Here is a 16,999-nt window from a genome sequence, read left to right on the forward strand (position 1 = left end):
ACAACCCTGCCCTTATCCCCAACACAACCAAGCTATTAGATTAGAAACATCGACCTGGACATGTCTACCTTCCACACGCCTCACTGATGTAAAGAATGGTGACACTTCAGAGAAGCAAAAAAAATAAACTGAAACACTGTGATCAATATGTAGGACTATATTTTAGGCATTCAAAGTTGCGCTGCAAGGTTAGATTTAGTTGGTGCGAAATGTCCAAGATTTTGAGTTCGCTGGCGAAAAGCTGTGCGAGGCTACCATAACCGTGATCAATGTTCATCCCCCTAAAAAATGATTCTTTTTCATTTTCTTCTCATTCATCATAATGAACCTGACAACAGATTTCCCATCTCTATTACCAAGGCGCTCTAGGCTACAGAGCCAGAATCCAAGCTAAAGTCATTTCCCCTGTAGTTCTGTTTGTGCTGACCTAGCTGGTTCCCTGCATGGGTAATGTAGTGTTTGGGGTTGAGGAGTGCTGGCAGGGAAATATGACACATTGATCTGGATATTTGAAGCAGCATCTGTCACGAAGACCTAGCCCTCATCTGGATGATGCGAAGCATAAATAAAAAAAAAGTACCTCTGTTTTTGTACAAATCTCCAAATGTTCCTATGAATTTGACGAATCGACTACAATGACATTAAAGCAGCCTTACGGTAGCACATGATACGTGGTTGAATGGCACTACTGAGTAAACAGTGACCAGACGTGTTGATGGGTCAGGGTTTTTCATGTGATCACAGCCACAGCTCCTGTCTACATGTCCGAACGGAGGCAGCAGACCTGCGCACGTGCAGCATGAGAGGCTTCATTGCGAGGCACTGATGTCTCCTTTTCCTCTCCCCCTGGAGATCACAAATCCTAAGGTACAATCTTACTGTGATCCCTGAGGTGCCTCTTTCCCAAACGGGAGAATTGAAATACGGTTTGGCAAACAGGCGTAAACGCATTCTCTTGTAAAATGAGTTCTCTTCCATCATAGGGCCACTTTCCATGTATGCTGCAAAATAACGCGTTCGAGTGTATCCTGAGCCAGTCCAGGTAATTACATACATTGGCAGTGTGAAAACACAGTAATCAATCCTTGGTCATACAGTTTATGTTCTGGAACTCTTTAAGCCCAGGCCATGTCTGAATGATTAAAACGTGTTACTCCTCCATTTCAAGGTGACGGATGTGAACTAGATTGGACAATGTGGCTATTTGTCAACGGAAAAGCCTTCAGTGGATTTTACATGGGGAGGGAAGAAAGGAAGGAAGTAATTGGTGTACCCCAGCCTCCCTTCCTCTTGTACAGTCCAGCGTCCTTTGAGAGTACAAAGAACCTTGCGATGTCCACACATTTCTGACAAACACGATATTTCATCAAAACAGTGGTCCTGAACAGACAGTTCTCTTGTCATGAAGAGAGTGAATCTTGGATTTGAGAGTTTTCCATTTAAATGGCTGTTTCTCCCTGGCTCTTTTGACAAAGAGCCAGACGCAAAAAAAAAGAAAGAAATGAAATTAAAGTCAGTGTGGTGAGGAAAAGGTCCTTTGTTACTCCTCCATAACCTCATCAATTCACTCAAGTGAATCTCTTCTGCTCTCTGTGGGACAGAAATATAAATGTAAGTCTGCCTGCCTGGGCAGTTAGCTCTTTGAAGCCACATGAATTCTGGCTTTCATTTGTTTTCAAGCGGTGAAGGAAGTAACAACGACTAATTAGAGGTGTTTGATTTCTTTCTCTTCTTGTTCGGGGACAGCCCTTGTCGTGTCATGGCTCCACTCCGACTGTTTTGCTCATCGACTGATAACAGGCCGTTTTAGATGCTGCTTCCACCCTTCCCTGTGAAAGAAATCACTACAAGCACTAAAGCTGTCAATACTCTTTTAAATCTGACAGTCTTTCGAGCAGATGTACATGATATATAACTCAGGTCGACCAGACGTTAGGCATCGTTCTACGGCTCACAATAGTTGCTCACGACAAAAATGTAAACCATAAGAAATGACCTTGTGCCTATTCTGTAGCCTTAGACACAAATTATTATAATTTCGCGTAACCTTTAACAAACAACTGACACATTCGATTTACTGTTGTTTAGAATCCAGTTTTAATATTTAAATGAACCATAAAAAGCACATTGAAACATTTTCTCATTTTAGTTACAAAAATGGGTCACCTACAGGACTTATCATTGCATTCACAGAAGGATTTGAACAGAGGATGTCTAACATTTAAGTATTTCTCTCTTAAAAAAATTCCCCACCCGAAATATATAAACTTAATTGTTTAACCAAGGTATATACAGGGCATAACATCCTCGCATCTTAATGGTTATCAAGAAAGTTCGAGGTATACGACCAAAAACAAAACAAAAACAAAAAAAACGGACAGAAAGAAACCCCAAATCAAAAGGAAACAAACAAAAAGAAACGACAAATAGAATTAAATAAAAGTAGAGAGAATGCTATGAATGCTCTTTACAAGCACAGGATGACAACATTAGTGGATTATGTTGTATTTGTGCTGGTGTGACTCTTCCAGTTTTTTTTATGGTCAATGAGGGCAAAACTGCAAATAACCTTAGAGCGTTGGATAGTCAATATATACACAGGGGATAAATTATAATTGGGGAATCGTTTGAATGCTCATTTTATTTGCTTCATAACAGTTACACGGTATGTCACTGACAAAAAATATCATAATTATGTATTTCTTTATTTATCAATTTCTTTAACTTATATATATATTTGTTACGAACATTGAATTTTAGGAGCAGGAAGCAGGTTCTGATACACATGCAAGTTTTGAAAGTGGATTCAGAAATAACAGTATTGTACAAAATAATAATTACAGTTTTTTTTTATTATCAAAATACACCTTCTCTCTTAGCACCTCTTGTTTTTGTGTGTTTTTGAACAAGCACCATTGAAGTCATTTTTTTTTTACACAGCACCTGGAGAACCCAAAAAAGAGGTCTCTCTTTCTCACCTGTCAGACCATCCTCCGGTTATCTCCGCCTTCCCCCTTTTCTGCCACACCTTCCAATGTCCTTCACCTTCTCTCCATAACAGGGTTACGTCATGTGGTTCTAGCCCTACAAGGGCAACAAGTATTTTCCTGGGCAATACATACATACATGGCAAGACTTGTTCGCTACACCATTTATTTTTATTCAAAACTTGCATGTGGCATAAAAAAGGGTGGGGGCTGGGGGATATGGTGGTTCCCAAAATGTCTTGACTTGACTTTCTTTGATTTTTTGGATTCCGCCAAGTTCTTTTCTTTTTTTTTCTTCCATTCTTTCTTTTCTTATTCTGTTTTAGCCAAGGAAGCAAACGGGACCGACTTCAAATCCAAACTTCTGGTTGGCATCCCCAAAGTCATTGACCATGACGTTGATGATTGGAACCTGATCGATTTTGGGAGTGTTGATCTCAATCACCGTCTTTCCATAACCCTTCCTTGTCTGTAGGGAGAAAAAAGGAAGATATCATCAGATACTATCAAACCTGCTGTCAACGTCATGCAAGAGCTCAATGTTATTCTGGAATATTACATAAGCTTTGACCAATCGTGTAGTCAAATAGTTGTAACTATTTAGCATGCCTCTAGGCCAGGTCGTCATTGCAAATGAGCATTGGTTTTCCATTGACTTATCTGGTTAAATACAGGTTAAATTACATTATATATATAAAAATACATAATAAAACATGGGCCTCCAACATAAAGGTTGTAGTTTGAGAAACAAGTAAGCTTATACCCTTAGGAAAACATAGCATTTTGCAAGTTCCTGAATAGCAACCCCAATGCAAAGGGAAAGGCAGCGCATAATGAACATTTCAGTCGGGCCGTATTGGGGGGCAGCTTCTTACCGCACAGCCGTCTGTAAGGGTCCTGATGTAAGGGTTGTTGTCGTAGGACATCTCCTCGTCGTTGGCGCCCATGAAACGCAGTGCCTTGCTGTGACTGTCGCTGGTGGTGTCGTGCCAAGCGACGGACTGGTGGCAGTTATAGGTGAAGTTCTGCCTTGCGGAGGCAGTCAGTAGTTTGAGGAAGGTCATCTGAACCATGTTTATTGAGTTGCCCTCAGCGTCCACGTACGACAGCTGCCGGAGAAGGAGGGAGAGAGGGAAGAATCAGGTATGTGAAAAACGCAGTTTACCTTCAGATTACTGAAGGCTCTTCAAATTCGTACTCAGGGCCGGGCCGGACCGACTCAATAAACATATTAAACTTTTGTTTAGGACCCTGCAATTGGTTCGCCCCCCCCATTTTCTTTTGCAAAAGGGCCCCATTCACTGTTTTTGTTTAGGGGCCCCAAAACCCTAGGTGCTCATACTGGAGGAAGACATGGGCGTTCCCACACATACCTTTTAACATGTTGGAGAAAAAGCGTCTGCTAAAATGTCCTTTGTTTAAAAAGGATTTGTCCGAACAGTTCTCAATACATGCGACGTCAGCCATAATGGCGCCATTTAGATGGCCTGATCTTTAATCCTAATCATCTCCGCTTCCTGCCATGTATTTCGCCCCTACATCCTTCCACGACATGAACTAGGAATACGATTGGTCCTGAGGCTGGAGGCCTCTGTCGCGAGCCACCATGGGTCACACAGCTTTGTGAGTCTATTTACGGCCTGACAGATTTTAAGAGCTCTGCACTGTCTGATGTGAATGGCATAAGTAGGGAAAGAGTAGAGCAGCAAATGTCCTTTGAGACTAGCGCTGAGGCGACGGGCTGCCTGAGTGGAGCGGGTGAATACAGAAAGGAGATGTGGGAACACTTACTATTTTACCACGCTTAAAGTCACTGAACCACGAGCCTGGCACCTCCTTGAGCCATGAAGATATTCTGACCTGGGGGACAAAGCCAACAAGGTACTTGTGAAAAGAGGTCAAAATAAAAACCATTGGTTTGGACAGAGCGGAGAGCTACGCATATATTGCATGGGAGAATGTAAAATACTGAATGGAACAGAACATCCTCCCGCTAATATATATATTTTTGCTCTTCAATGAATGAATATAGGCAGTGGAGAGAAAGGTTTGAAGAAGAACGAATACACTAGCGTCTCTTGACAGGTTCAGTGACAATGGAATCGGAAGAACCTGAACAGGACTGATTGTAAATGGCGTCAATCTACGTTCCGTGGGTGTGAAATTTCACTTACTCCACTGGATTCCTTATCGGGGTAGATGCAGGTTTCGCCCCCTGCGGTGAAGTTACAGTAGACTTTGAAGGAGTCTCCAGAACAGCCTTGGTTAGGATCAATCCAGTACTCGCCTGCAGAGAGAAGGAGTTGCTAAAATCAAACACTAGAATCTAGAAAGTTCAACTAGATTGTAAAATCGAAAGTCACCGTCAATCCACTTCACTTGAAAAACCATGTACACGGTTGAGAAACAATAGAACCTTCCTCGTTTATATGCAACACCTGGATCCCCGACCAACGATCACGTGAATATTAAAAACCTTCCTCGATTAAGTCTCCAATCTGTTTCTCGAACACCGTCACACACACACACACACACACACACACACCTGAACCCCCCCCATGCACCCTCTAACCCCAACATCTTCACAAGAAGCAAAAGGCACCGCAGTCAAACACATTCAATCCAGCGGTCAACAACAGCAGATTGAGCTCCGTACTGTCTATATACATGAATACACAGTGTCCTTTCCCAGACCCTCCTCCTCCGTGTGCATTCGACTCACCGTCAGGGAACTCGGGGTGGCAGAGCTGCAGGTCCTTGCAGGTCCTGGCAGGGTTGTTCTGGGTGCCCATGGGGTACTTCATGCGCTCGATATCTTGTTTGAGGTTGTTGAGGGAGCCAAAGATGTCCTCCATGCCCTCGCCATAGTCCATCACGGAGCCCGCTGCGTCGGACTGCATGTCGCTGGAGCGCCTCGTCTTCTTGGAGGACAGGATGGGCAGCGGCTGGATCACCTCACCGGGGGGGCCCTGTGGGGCAAAGGGGCGCACGAGAGAGATCAAGAGGGCTGTCGCCTTTCTTTGGATGTTTTTTAATCGCTCTCTCACCGGGCAGGTTCATAAAGGACGCATTCTGAAGCACAGTGATAACCGAAGGAGAAGTCTTTTGATAACTAGGATGACTCATTTCTTGTGTATTCGTGGATGTCCATGATGCTTGATCAGTGGTGTAGCTAAAGGCTGCGATGAAAGAGCGGCTCTTACAGGAGGACCAGGGGGGCCGATGGTACCAGTGTCTCCCTTCTGACCGGAAGGACCCTGGAGGGAGGACAGATGAAGACATGTTAGACGTCTCTAGAACGCTCTATCTAGAACGCTTTCTCTAGGACACTCTCTCTAGAACACTTTCTCAAGAACGTTCTAGAATACTGTCTCTAGAACACTCTCTCCAAAACGTTCTCTCTGGGACACTGTAGAACACTCTCTCTAGAACACTCTCTCTAGAAAATGTTCTCAAGAACATTCAAAAATACTGTCTCTAGAACACTCTCTGTAGAACACTTTCCTTTTTCTGATGGTTCTATCGCCATGAATGTAAACATGGACACGGTGAACTGTTCTGCCCCTAACTCATGCAAAGACTGGATGGAAGCCGGACTTACGCTTGAACCCTTGGATCCTTTGGGGCCTTGGGGACCCTGGAAGAAACGTCAGAGAAGCACAATCATCCACCAGTAAAGATCTGTTGCATTGACAGGACATTTGGATAAAAACAACGTTTCAATCAGATGGTGAAGGTGACATCTTACAGGCAAACCAGGAGGACCAGGCGGACCCAGAGGACCAGAGGAGCCACCGATACCCTGTTAGGATGAAACATCAGTCAGTCACACACGTAACCTCCAGATAGGGCGGATGATGTAGAGAGTGGGAGAGAAATCTGGAGACATTTGCGTAATCCAATCCAGCGGTATAAACAGATGCTTTAGAGAGAACAGCAAGTGTTCTCGTGGCATGGCTGCAGAATCGGCAAATCGGTAAATAAAACGTGATGCTGATAATAAACTAATGATGGATTAAGACTGGAAAATCTGCTACAACTGTACAAGTAGTCCGGAATTCTAAATTCTGAAATGACAACAGAAAGACCCACAGGCGTTTTGCTTTTCAAATTCATACACGAAAAAAGAAGCCTTTATCAACCATTTAATTACATTTAATCGTATGTTTAATCCATTTTATGGCCTTATTCCACCCGAGTGAGGGGACTCAAAAGGCCACACTTCTCCCAAATTGCATATTCACTCAATCTGCACTGTTTATTTTAAACTAGATGAAGCTCCTAATGTGGAGCCTTCATCAGGATGAGGTCATGAACTCCTTTGAGTGGTGCTTCACTTGTCTATTTCCCAGGGAGAACAAAAGCGAGGCTTGGAATTGGCTGAGAGAAATAGAAATTCGACGCTACGTCGAGAGTCACAGTGTTATCTGCGTCACACAGAATGCCTTTTCTAAAATAACATGTTATCAGATATACCCAGCGCTGACTTTCCCGAATAAATGGAAAGCCTAATCCGACCTACGAAGGCCCAGTGTGTAATGTATTACGTGTAACAAAAATGAATCCAAAAAGAAAAATACTCAATGTAGAGTTTGCATTTCGTAACGAACGCGACACTGAACCCACCACTGAACCCCCTTGCTGTGCAGGTACACAGTGAAGGTGTGCCGCGGACAACAACATGACCCGCGGAACTGTGCACTTCCTGGTGAAGGGTGGAGAAGGTCTGAAAGATGGCAAGGTGATGAGATCATCGATCACTTACGCTGTCACCCTTTCCTCCAGGAGATCCCTGGGGTCCTGGTAGCCCGCGGTCTCCCTTCTCTCCCTGTTCCCCAGGGGGGCCAATCAAACCAATAAGACCGGGGTGACCCTGGAGGAGACAAACACACACACACACACGGTCATAAAGATAGTAGCTTCTGAGAAAACAAACCCTGCTATCAGAGTGGAACCGCAACAACAATGAAGTCAGAGCCCAGTGTACGAGCCCTGGGTGATCGTTTGCACGCATTGTCATTGAAATGTCTCTTTTGAAGTTGACAAAAGAATTCCTCTCAGAACACATCTGCCGCTCAGTACAATTCACCATTCAACAACTGTGATGACTGGAAAATGGGGACCATAACCAGTCCCATTTATTTTGAAAGCGTAAAAAAAAAAAACACCACATCGAGAGGTGACATGTTGTGTGCTTTTAAGCAAATCTCTGTCAAGCCCCATCCTATATGTGCGGGTGGCTGCAGCAGAATACTGTACTTTATGGGTCATATTTAAATGCCACATGAAATCCTGAGGCTTTTAGAATAATATGGATTCCTGGTGTTGACTTTCAGTATTCAGTCAAAAACAGACGGCCGGTTCCTCTGATTGAGCTCCTCTACATGGTTCCCTTTGAGGTCAGGTAGTGTTTGTTGTGTTTTTTCTACCAATCAAATCTGCTTCCAGGTTCATGATGAGAGAGAGGGTGTCCTTGACCACAATCCAAACCTGGTTTTTGGTCGCACAACGTTTTCCACGAGAGGTTAAAACTTCTAACCCGTTTGAAATGGAAGAAATTAAATCAGCCAGCTTTTGGGGGAATTGAGTTGCCCTCACCTTTTCACCCTTAGAGCCAGGGTCACCTTTGAGCCCAGGCAGACCAGGAGGGCCCTAAAAATGAGAGGGGGACAAAAGTGCAAAATCGATTAACTCAGAAGAAGCAAAGGTTGAAAGGTAAACGGTGAGTGTGAGGAGAAAAGGATTTTAGAGAGAAGGAAGAAGGATTCGAGAGAGAAAGAGAGAGAGAAAAAAGATATTGAGGGAGAGAAAACAAGAGAGGAAATCGACAGAACGCAAAAGAGATTGTGAGAGACAAAAAAGAGAGACGGCGAGAGAGAAAGAGAGAGAGAGAGACAGAAGGAGATAGTGAGTACTAAAAGAGAGAGTCGTTACTAACCATGGGCCCAGGTGGGCCATCTTGTCCAGGGGCTCCAGGAAGTCCTTGTTCACCCTGAGAGAAACCATCCAATTACAGGCAGCATTATAGCCCGCTGTAACTCTTATAACGTACTATTGATTTTCTGCACACAGCATGATGATTTATAACAGAAGTACCGCAAAAAGTGTGTTCGAATAAACAACAGAAATGTAGAAAAGTACAAGCCAAATGGGAGTATTGATTATTCCATGAGTGCTGTTGTCATGCTTTAAAGGGGTTTTGGAGTAGGTGTGTGTACGAGTGTGTGTGTGTGAGAGAGTGTGTGAATATATGCGTGTGTGTGTGAGTAAGTGCGCGTGAGAGTGTGTGTGTGTGCGTCGCGTGTGTGTGCGCAAGTGTGTGTGTAATGTGATAAGATAAGCGCGGAAGACAAATGGTTCCTCTCAGACTTACGACAGGGCCAGGGATCCCTCGCAGCCCTTCGGGCCCCTGCTTCCCTGATGGCCCCTGGGGGCCGACTGGGCCCGTCTTCCCTGGTGGGCCCTCAGCTCCCGCCTCACCCTGTGGAGGAGGAAACAGGAGCGATAAGGACCACACAGCCCATGCTACCGCAGTACCCATGTCTGGTTAGGGGTGCACGGCTTCCGGATTGGCTTTCCCGGCTCGCATGCCTGTTCCGTGCTCGGGTAACTGTCGGACTAGGCGATACAACACCCGAAAAAATAAACCAGAATATATATATACAGTATATACACTCACACGCACTTACACACATACCTACATACACTCACACACACACACACGTGGTGTTGTCTTCAGGATGGTTGTACTGTAGGGACCTGAGAGGACTGTGCACACGTCCTGACCGGGCTAGGGATGTTTCCTGCTGTGTGCCCAGCTGAGGCAGCTCTGAGAGCCACCGCTGAATTGATTGGGGGGTGTATTACCTTGGCGCCCTTTTCTCCCTGCCTGCCCTCTGCTCCGGCAGTTCCTGCGGGTCCCTGGGGAGGAGAGAGAGGACACGCGTTAGCACGGAGGTGTGGCCCACTGGGTGTGTGGTTGGATGTTTTGCCGGGGGTGGACGAAGACAAGAGAACTCGGGAGGGAGAGAGGGAGAGAGAGAAGGAGAGAGAGAAAGAGGAGGCAGGGAGAGAGGAGGGTTGAGAGAGAGAGATAGAAAGAGAGTAAAAGTGAGGCGCAATGAGAGAGAGACAGAGTGAGGGTGAGAGGGTGAGAGGGAGAGAGAGACAGAAAAGGGGAAGTAGAGAGGGAGGGAGGGAAAGGGGGAAGGGATGTACGTAGGTATGCTGGTGCGTGCATTCGTTGTGACAGTTGCGCAATAAATAATTCAGGGGAATCGTTACAATGTGTTGCTGTGAAACGCGTCCGTTTGACATCAATCTCACAAGCCTGTGAGTGTGGAACCCTCTAGTGAAACATTTCAATGGCTGCTGAAGACTGATGGAGAAAAGATACTAGCTTGGACAAAGACTGTAAAGGCCGGAAGATGTTCTAGCTGGGAGAGAGAAAAAAACACCTCACAGCAAAAGCTGCAATCATGTGTGCAATACCATTCACTACAATATTTGCCGTGTTTTCTATATCTATTATAGAGCCTGAGCTACAACAAATCAGTTCTGGTATTCACGTTCCGTAGTCATATTTTGACCCACTCTCATGTTTTCCCCTTGATAATGAAACGTCCTTGGGACACACCAATTCAATCTCTGGAGATGTGACGAACAGTCTGATAAACGGGCCTTAAAATATTGTGTTCTGTTGGGACCCGCAGAGCAGCTCTGCCCATCCATCCACACCAAGGTCTTCTGGGTCGTCTCCCTCCTTTCAGCAGCTTTTTCAGACTAACCCGCTGCTCTCCTTCAAGCACAACGCAAGTCTCTCCCTCCAAACCGCTTTATATCAGGGGAGAGGAGGGTTTTTTTCTGACCAGGTGAAGTAGATTGGCAAGGTTGTGTGCAGTGACTGGAAACCTGTGTTGGCTGACTAGAGCAGGCTACATCCCAGAGGTGCTTCTGAGGATTCTGGGAGAGTTGGTTTGAGGGGATGTTTTGATTGTGTTACTCTGCAGGAAATCATTTGGCCAAGATGTGATGGAATGACCTGATTAACTGCTATGAACACATTTACTAAGAATATGTCGGTGTCGCCGTAGTCACTTACTGTGTCATAGATGTGCTTGGAAATAGTCTTCTTAAGCCTATATAATATTTCTGACTCTGACTGAAATTAATCAAATGGACATTTTCATGTCATCCCTTTACGGAAAGCACAATCAATAGAAAACAAAAACAATTAAGACATAAATTAATACATACATCCGAATAGATTCAAATAGATAAATACATTGTGGGATGCTAAATTGATTTCCAGCACTGCCTGTTGAGTAGCAGAAATAAAGATTTCAGCATAATTTGAAATTGCTGAGGAAGCAGAAACACCCTTGACATTAAATGCAAAGCAACTCTTGGCTTGGTTTTATGTATTCAGGTCAGAAACCTGCCAGGGAGTAGCAAATATCACTCAAGCTTACTGTTCTTTTTTTTCTTTTGATGGGGGAAGGGGTGGAGAGCGGAGAAAGAGAGACACAGATTAAAGAGCTAGGTTCATGAAATAGCCGTTTTCCTAAACATAATCCTCAAACCATTAGAAACCTTCATATGCTGATATGATATGCTAAATGCCTAGGATGTAAATTCCATCAAGCAAATTGCAAAAGCAATTGACAGTCCATGTGACTGGTTTGACCGGGCGCATATTTATTTATTTATAGCCCTGTGCCATAAATCTATAGCTGGGATATGATCTCTGCTTAATTCCTGTTTCCCAGACACAAATGGAATATATACGATTCTCGTTAAAAGCTACAAACTACACCTCACTGAAAATAATATTCCAGTATGATTCATGAATTCCACCCCATTCTATATTAGCCAGCTGGGAATGATATATTTACTTAACATCATCGCAGGTAGTGACACAGAATAACAGTAGATTTAGACCTTCAATTACAGTAGGACTGGCTCCATATTTCACATTTCACCTTAATACGTCATCTGGGGCCTTGTTGCCTGAAAAGCCATATGATCTCTGGGGGTTCAGAGAGACCAGACAGTCAAATGATAGGTCCCAAATATCAGCCATCACATCTAGTGGCTCTGAGCACATCTCAGCAGATGAGTGTGCAGAGGGACTGGTCTGGAGGAGATCCTTAGAACATCATGTCCTCGCTCTCTTTATCACCCTCGTACCCCGGAGACAGTAGGAAACGGCTTGGTCTTCCCATGGCTGTCACTCAAACCAGGCCAGATCAATAGTGTGTCAAGATAGCTATCTCTATCTCTTTCCCCTGCTAGACAGATGGTAAATTAATTTCGTGTGAGAAGCTTTTTTGGGGCTTGTACTTTTTCAATTTTACAGCAAAAATAAAAAGAAGAAAAAAAAATATAAAAGACCTTCATTTTTCAATGGATTTTGAAGTTTATTTTACTTCCGTTTGCAGGCGGTTCCCTTATTTCACCTGTTGAATCTCATTGTTTTTCTCAACTACTTTTAATGAAAACGAATAAGGGTGTATCTCCGGGGGCAGGCAGGGCAGGAGGGCTGATGGGGGGGGGGGTTATGGAAGAGAGCAGCTACAGCTCAACTGAGGAACCTGGGTCTCGCGAGGAGTCAAGACGAAAACATGACTCTGTTATCTAGGTGGAGTGATGTTGTGTCTCAGAGTTGTTCAATGGGTTTCAACACGGATCCCTTAAAAATGGGTCATGAGCATTACAAAAAGGATAGGGATCTCAGTCGGCCTGATTAATGCGGGAAACTTTGAATAGACCTTTGTCCGTTGTCTAACAGCTACGGTATACGGCTCATTGTGCTGGGTCTCACTGGAATAGATCTCATTCAAATCAGATGCCTCTGATCGTCTGAGACAAAGGTGTGATCATCATTGTGAGGGCGTATGGCCTCAAAGAATTACTCCCATTTTCATGTTTCAAGGTTTCTTGCAAGGAAAGCACCATCAATTCAATACCAAATAAAAACTAACTGCATAAACAAATATGATACAAATATAGAAATAAATTGAGGAGTGACGATTTCGGCTTCCTGCCTGTGGTGCAGCAGGAAGTCCGTTTTCAGGTTCATTTCAAATAGCTGTGGGTGATGGCTGAGGCTGAGCTGAGACTGTCGTAATGAGGCGGTGAGGGAGGGAGAGAGGGAGGGAGTGGGGGGGAGAGGCGGAAGGAGGGAGAGAGGGGGAGTGGGGGAGAGAGAGGGAGGGAGAGACTAACTTACTCTCTTGCCAGGGGGTCCAGGTGGGCCGGCCTCTCCAGATGGACCAGGGGGCCCCTGAGAGGAGAGAGAGAGAGAAAGAGAGAGAGAAAGAGAGAGAGAGAGAATGACTGTATATCAACTTTTTATATTCCCTAGAGGACAATAGTTAAATGTTTCTAACAGTATAACATTTAGACAAATATTTGGTTCCAAGACAATAAACAAAAATCTATGAAATGCTGAGCTCTACAGTTCAACATGGCAAAACTGTTTCCGGCTTTCAACCAATTATCTCAAGTGTAATTGGATGCAATACAAGCACGTTTAGGAGCTGCATAAGCAAACATTTGATGAATGTCAAAAAAAAGAAATGTGAAATGCGTATACAACTTTGAGTGGGTGAAAATCTACAGAATCATTCAACTGTGTGATGGGTTTGTATTAAAACTCTCAACTGTTAAAAGAGAAAGAGAAGTATGTTTTCCCCTCAGAGCTAAACTTCACTGAGCCATTTCCAAACTTTATTACATTTTAATATATATTCCTACCTCATTTTATAAAAAAACTCTCTTGAAACCAACAAGACACACAAACACTAACTCATTCTCCAAATATTTTCAATTCAAAAAGAAAATTAAAGTTTGCTCTGGTTTTCTCCCACGTCTGTGATTCTCATTCACTTTCATAAATGTTCATAAGCAATTCATAAACCCGCACAAAGGGTTGGTAAAGTTATTTGCCACGGTTACTTCTAATCACATTTTATGAACCTGTAAAAAGGACATGCTTATTCTTACAGACCATGAAAGGGAAATATAATTAATGATTTCATTTACAACCAGGAATTACCCCCAGAAAAACACGATTCACTAAAATTCTACAGCAGGCAAAACATGACAGGTCATTATGTACTGCTGAGGTTAAGACTAACAATGCTATCACCAGAACACAAACATGACAACAGAACCACCTGCTAGCATGGTTCCTAGCTTGTTTACTGGAAATAGCTGAATGATTTGATGTGGTTTGCACCAATTTAACCAACTTACAGTTTGACCAGATTCTCCATCCTCTCCCTTCTCTCCTGCTCCACCATCAGTACCCTGGGACAGACACACATAGACATTAGATCAAGACAGTGGAAACATAACAATAATGTATTCATTTAGCACATGCTTTTAACCAAAGCACTGTACAGGGGGGAATTTGAACCTTCGACTTCTTGATCTGCAGTCAAATGCGCCACAGAGTCAAACAAACTGTGCATACATGGTTTATATCATTATGTATCCTTGTCCCTCAATCTTGTTGTTACAGTAATTCATGTCTTCTGATTCACAGTGCCATGTGAAAGCAGGAATAGCACAGGCTGAAGGTGTCTGTGTTCAAGCTGGGCATACTCACAGCAACACCAGCCTCACCAGGCGGGCCGGGGTCTCCAGGGAAACCAACAGGTCCCTGCAGAGTGGACAGAGAACACACACACGTCAGTGAACTCCAACCTGATTGGGTGATAGGTTTTGTGTGTGATGAGTGTTGATACGTGTTGAAGGGTGAGAGCAGGTGAGGGGGAACTGGTTGACATGGGGATCGCCATGGTGATCTTCGCTGTCGACATGATAAACCAAGCCCAAGCAACATTTCGTTTGAAATTCCATTTCCATGAAATCATTATTGTGTGTTGTCATGGCAGAATCACAAAGTAGATTCAAAACACATTACATGATTATGTACTCAAAAAAACCTTATGGTTATGAAACGTCTGTTTTTTTTAAATTGATTCTGAACTGCGTCATCTCTACAAACGTCTGATCCATGATTGATGAATATTCAAAATGTGCCTCTCCGGCGTTTTCTATGTTTGTAGTGTGCGTACGTGCTTGTGTGTGTGCGTGTGTGCGTTTGCCTGTGTGTGTGAGCGGGATTGTGTTTGTCTGAGTGTTTGATCATGTGGTTGTCTGAAGGAACGTACAGGGTTTCCCTTGGGGCCGTCATCTCCAGGGGGTCCTTTGGCCCCAGCAGGGCCAGCGGCTCCAGATGGCCCCGCCTCTCCCTTGTCTCCTCGCTCGCCCTTAGGTCCCTGGAGAACAGCGAGACACACACTTCATAGAGACACACACACACACTTCATAGAGACACACACACACTTCATAGAGACACACACTTCATAGAGACACACACTTCATAGAGACACACACACACTTCATAGAGACACACACACACTTCATAGAGACACACACTTCATAGAGACACACACTTCATAGAGACACACACACACTTCATAGAGACACACACACACTTCATAGAGACACACACACACTTCATAGAGACACACACTTCATAGAGACACACACACACTTCATAGAGACACACACTTCATAGAGACACACACACACTTCATAGAGACACACACACACTTCATAGAGACACACACTTCATAGAGACACACACACACACTTCATAGAGACACACACTTCATAGAGACACACACTTCATAGAGACACACACACACTTCATAGAGACACACACACACTTCATAGAGACACACACTTCATGTTACAGACACTCGTTTCATAGACACACTCACGCTATAGAGACACGTACGTTACGTATTCACTCTCGACCTCGTCAATGTGCAGTACAAAATGGCACACAGTCGGCCATCTTTAGATGAGCTGTTGTTGAGACGGTGATGAAGTACCCTGCCAGTGTTTGTGTGTATGTGTGTGTGTGTGTCCTGTGTGCTTGTCTGGACTCACCCCAGTTCCAGGCTCTCCCGGAGACCCAGGGTTCCCAGCCTCTCCATTCTCACCCTGTGGACAAACACTTCATCTTAACATCTTCGACAGAAACAAACGCGACAGGTGCTCCTTTTGAGGAATTCATTCCCCAACATGGTTTCAAACTGGCATAATCGTGCCAGAGCTTTAGGTCAAAAGGCATGGGATGAAACGAAGGATCTTATGGAGATGGGGGAGGGAGGGAGGGAGAACAGACGGAAGGAGGGAGGGAGAGATGGAAGGAGGGAGGTAGGAGTGTGGTGAGGAGTGCTAGTTGTGTTTCAGCCTGAGAGAGATACAGCCTGGCATTTCAAGGCAGCAGGTCACTCTGTGAGGGCCTCACGTTCTCACCTTTTCACCCACGCCTCCCATGGCCCCGACACCACCAGGAGGACCTTGGGCTCCCTGGCAGGAAGAGAAGAAGAGAGACGAGTCATTCCCCGGTCTCTCTGGAGAGACACTATCGACACATCTGCTACTAGAGCAAGGTAGAGTGGAATTATTTCACTTTGCTATTGTAGTCTACAATGTTCATGTATTGGGGAAACGGTATTTCCGCGGGAGTGGAGGGTGTAGTCTGTGTTGACGGGGGACACGTACATCAGCTCCACTAGGACCCTGGGGACCCCTGGGCCCGGGCGGACCTGGAGGGCCCTGTGAAGAGGAAACAGGAAGTTCATGGGTCAGGCGGGAAGTGATCGTGTTGAATGTTGAGAAATTCTCACATGGGAAGTTAGACTGGAATGGGCATGTGTCGTCAGCTCACCATGGGCCCGACATCACCGTTCTCCCCCTTCTCACCAGGAGGCCCTGGAAGCCCCTGAAAAGAGACAAAAACAAACATATGGAGATTTATGAGGTGCTGGAGACACACGTTACTGGAAAATACGGATTGAGGGAGATAGTGGCACTGCGGTGGACTGGATATGTGGTGATTAAGGACCGGTAATGAACACAGCATAACAGATGATCAAAGGCAGAGAAGCAAACACAGAGTAACAGGGGATCAGATTAGATGTAGT

The 16,999-nt window shown here is 44.6% G+C and overlaps 1 protein-coding gene across 4 annotated transcripts in view; it reads right to left on the reverse strand.

The window, feature by feature from the left end:
• Window positions 1-2,623: 2,623 nt before the first annotated feature.
• The window catches only part of col11a1a (collagen, type XI, alpha 1a), a 71,380-nt gene continuing 57,004 nt past the window's right edge, over window positions 2,624-16,999 (reverse strand). For all 4 annotated transcript variants that reach the window (XM_047023344.1, XM_047023343.1, XM_047023346.1 and 1 more), the window contains 21 exons: window positions 16,744-16,797; window positions 16,578-16,631; window positions 16,329-16,382; window positions 15,957-16,010; window positions 15,170-15,277; window positions 14,602-14,655; window positions 14,247-14,300; window positions 13,219-13,272; window positions 9,855-9,908; window positions 9,361-9,468; window positions 8,926-8,979; window positions 8,586-8,639; window positions 7,753-7,860; window positions 6,736-6,789; window positions 6,589-6,624; window positions 6,191-6,244; window positions 5,710-5,956; window positions 5,162-5,274; window positions 4,779-4,847; window positions 3,863-4,096; window positions 2,624-3,456 (listed from right to left, as the gene is read on the reverse strand). In XM_047023344.1, coding sequence (XP_046879300.1) covers window positions 3,310-3,456; window positions 3,863-4,096; window positions 4,779-4,847; window positions 5,162-5,274; window positions 5,710-5,956; window positions 6,191-6,244; window positions 6,589-6,624; window positions 6,736-6,789; window positions 7,753-7,860; window positions 8,586-8,639; window positions 8,926-8,979; window positions 9,361-9,468; window positions 9,855-9,908; window positions 13,219-13,272; window positions 14,247-14,300; window positions 14,602-14,655; window positions 15,170-15,277; window positions 15,957-16,010; window positions 16,329-16,382; window positions 16,578-16,631; window positions 16,744-16,797 — 1,818 coding nt within the window. In that variant the 3' untranslated portion in view covers window positions 2,624-3,309. The remainder of the gene's footprint in view (window positions 3,457-3,862; window positions 4,097-4,778; window positions 4,848-5,161; window positions 5,275-5,709; window positions 5,957-6,190; window positions 6,245-6,588; window positions 6,625-6,735; window positions 6,790-7,752; window positions 7,861-8,585; window positions 8,640-8,925; window positions 8,980-9,360; window positions 9,469-9,854; window positions 9,909-13,218; window positions 13,273-14,246; window positions 14,301-14,601; window positions 14,656-15,169; window positions 15,278-15,956; window positions 16,011-16,328; window positions 16,383-16,577; window positions 16,632-16,743; window positions 16,798-16,999) is intronic.

The sequence above is a fragment of the Hypomesus transpacificus genome, chromosome 8 (genome assembly GCF_021917145.1).
Source record: "Hypomesus transpacificus isolate Combined female chromosome 8, fHypTra1, whole genome shotgun sequence".
Taxonomy (NCBI): Eukaryota; Metazoa; Chordata; class Actinopteri; order Osmeriformes; family Osmeridae; genus Hypomesus; species Hypomesus transpacificus.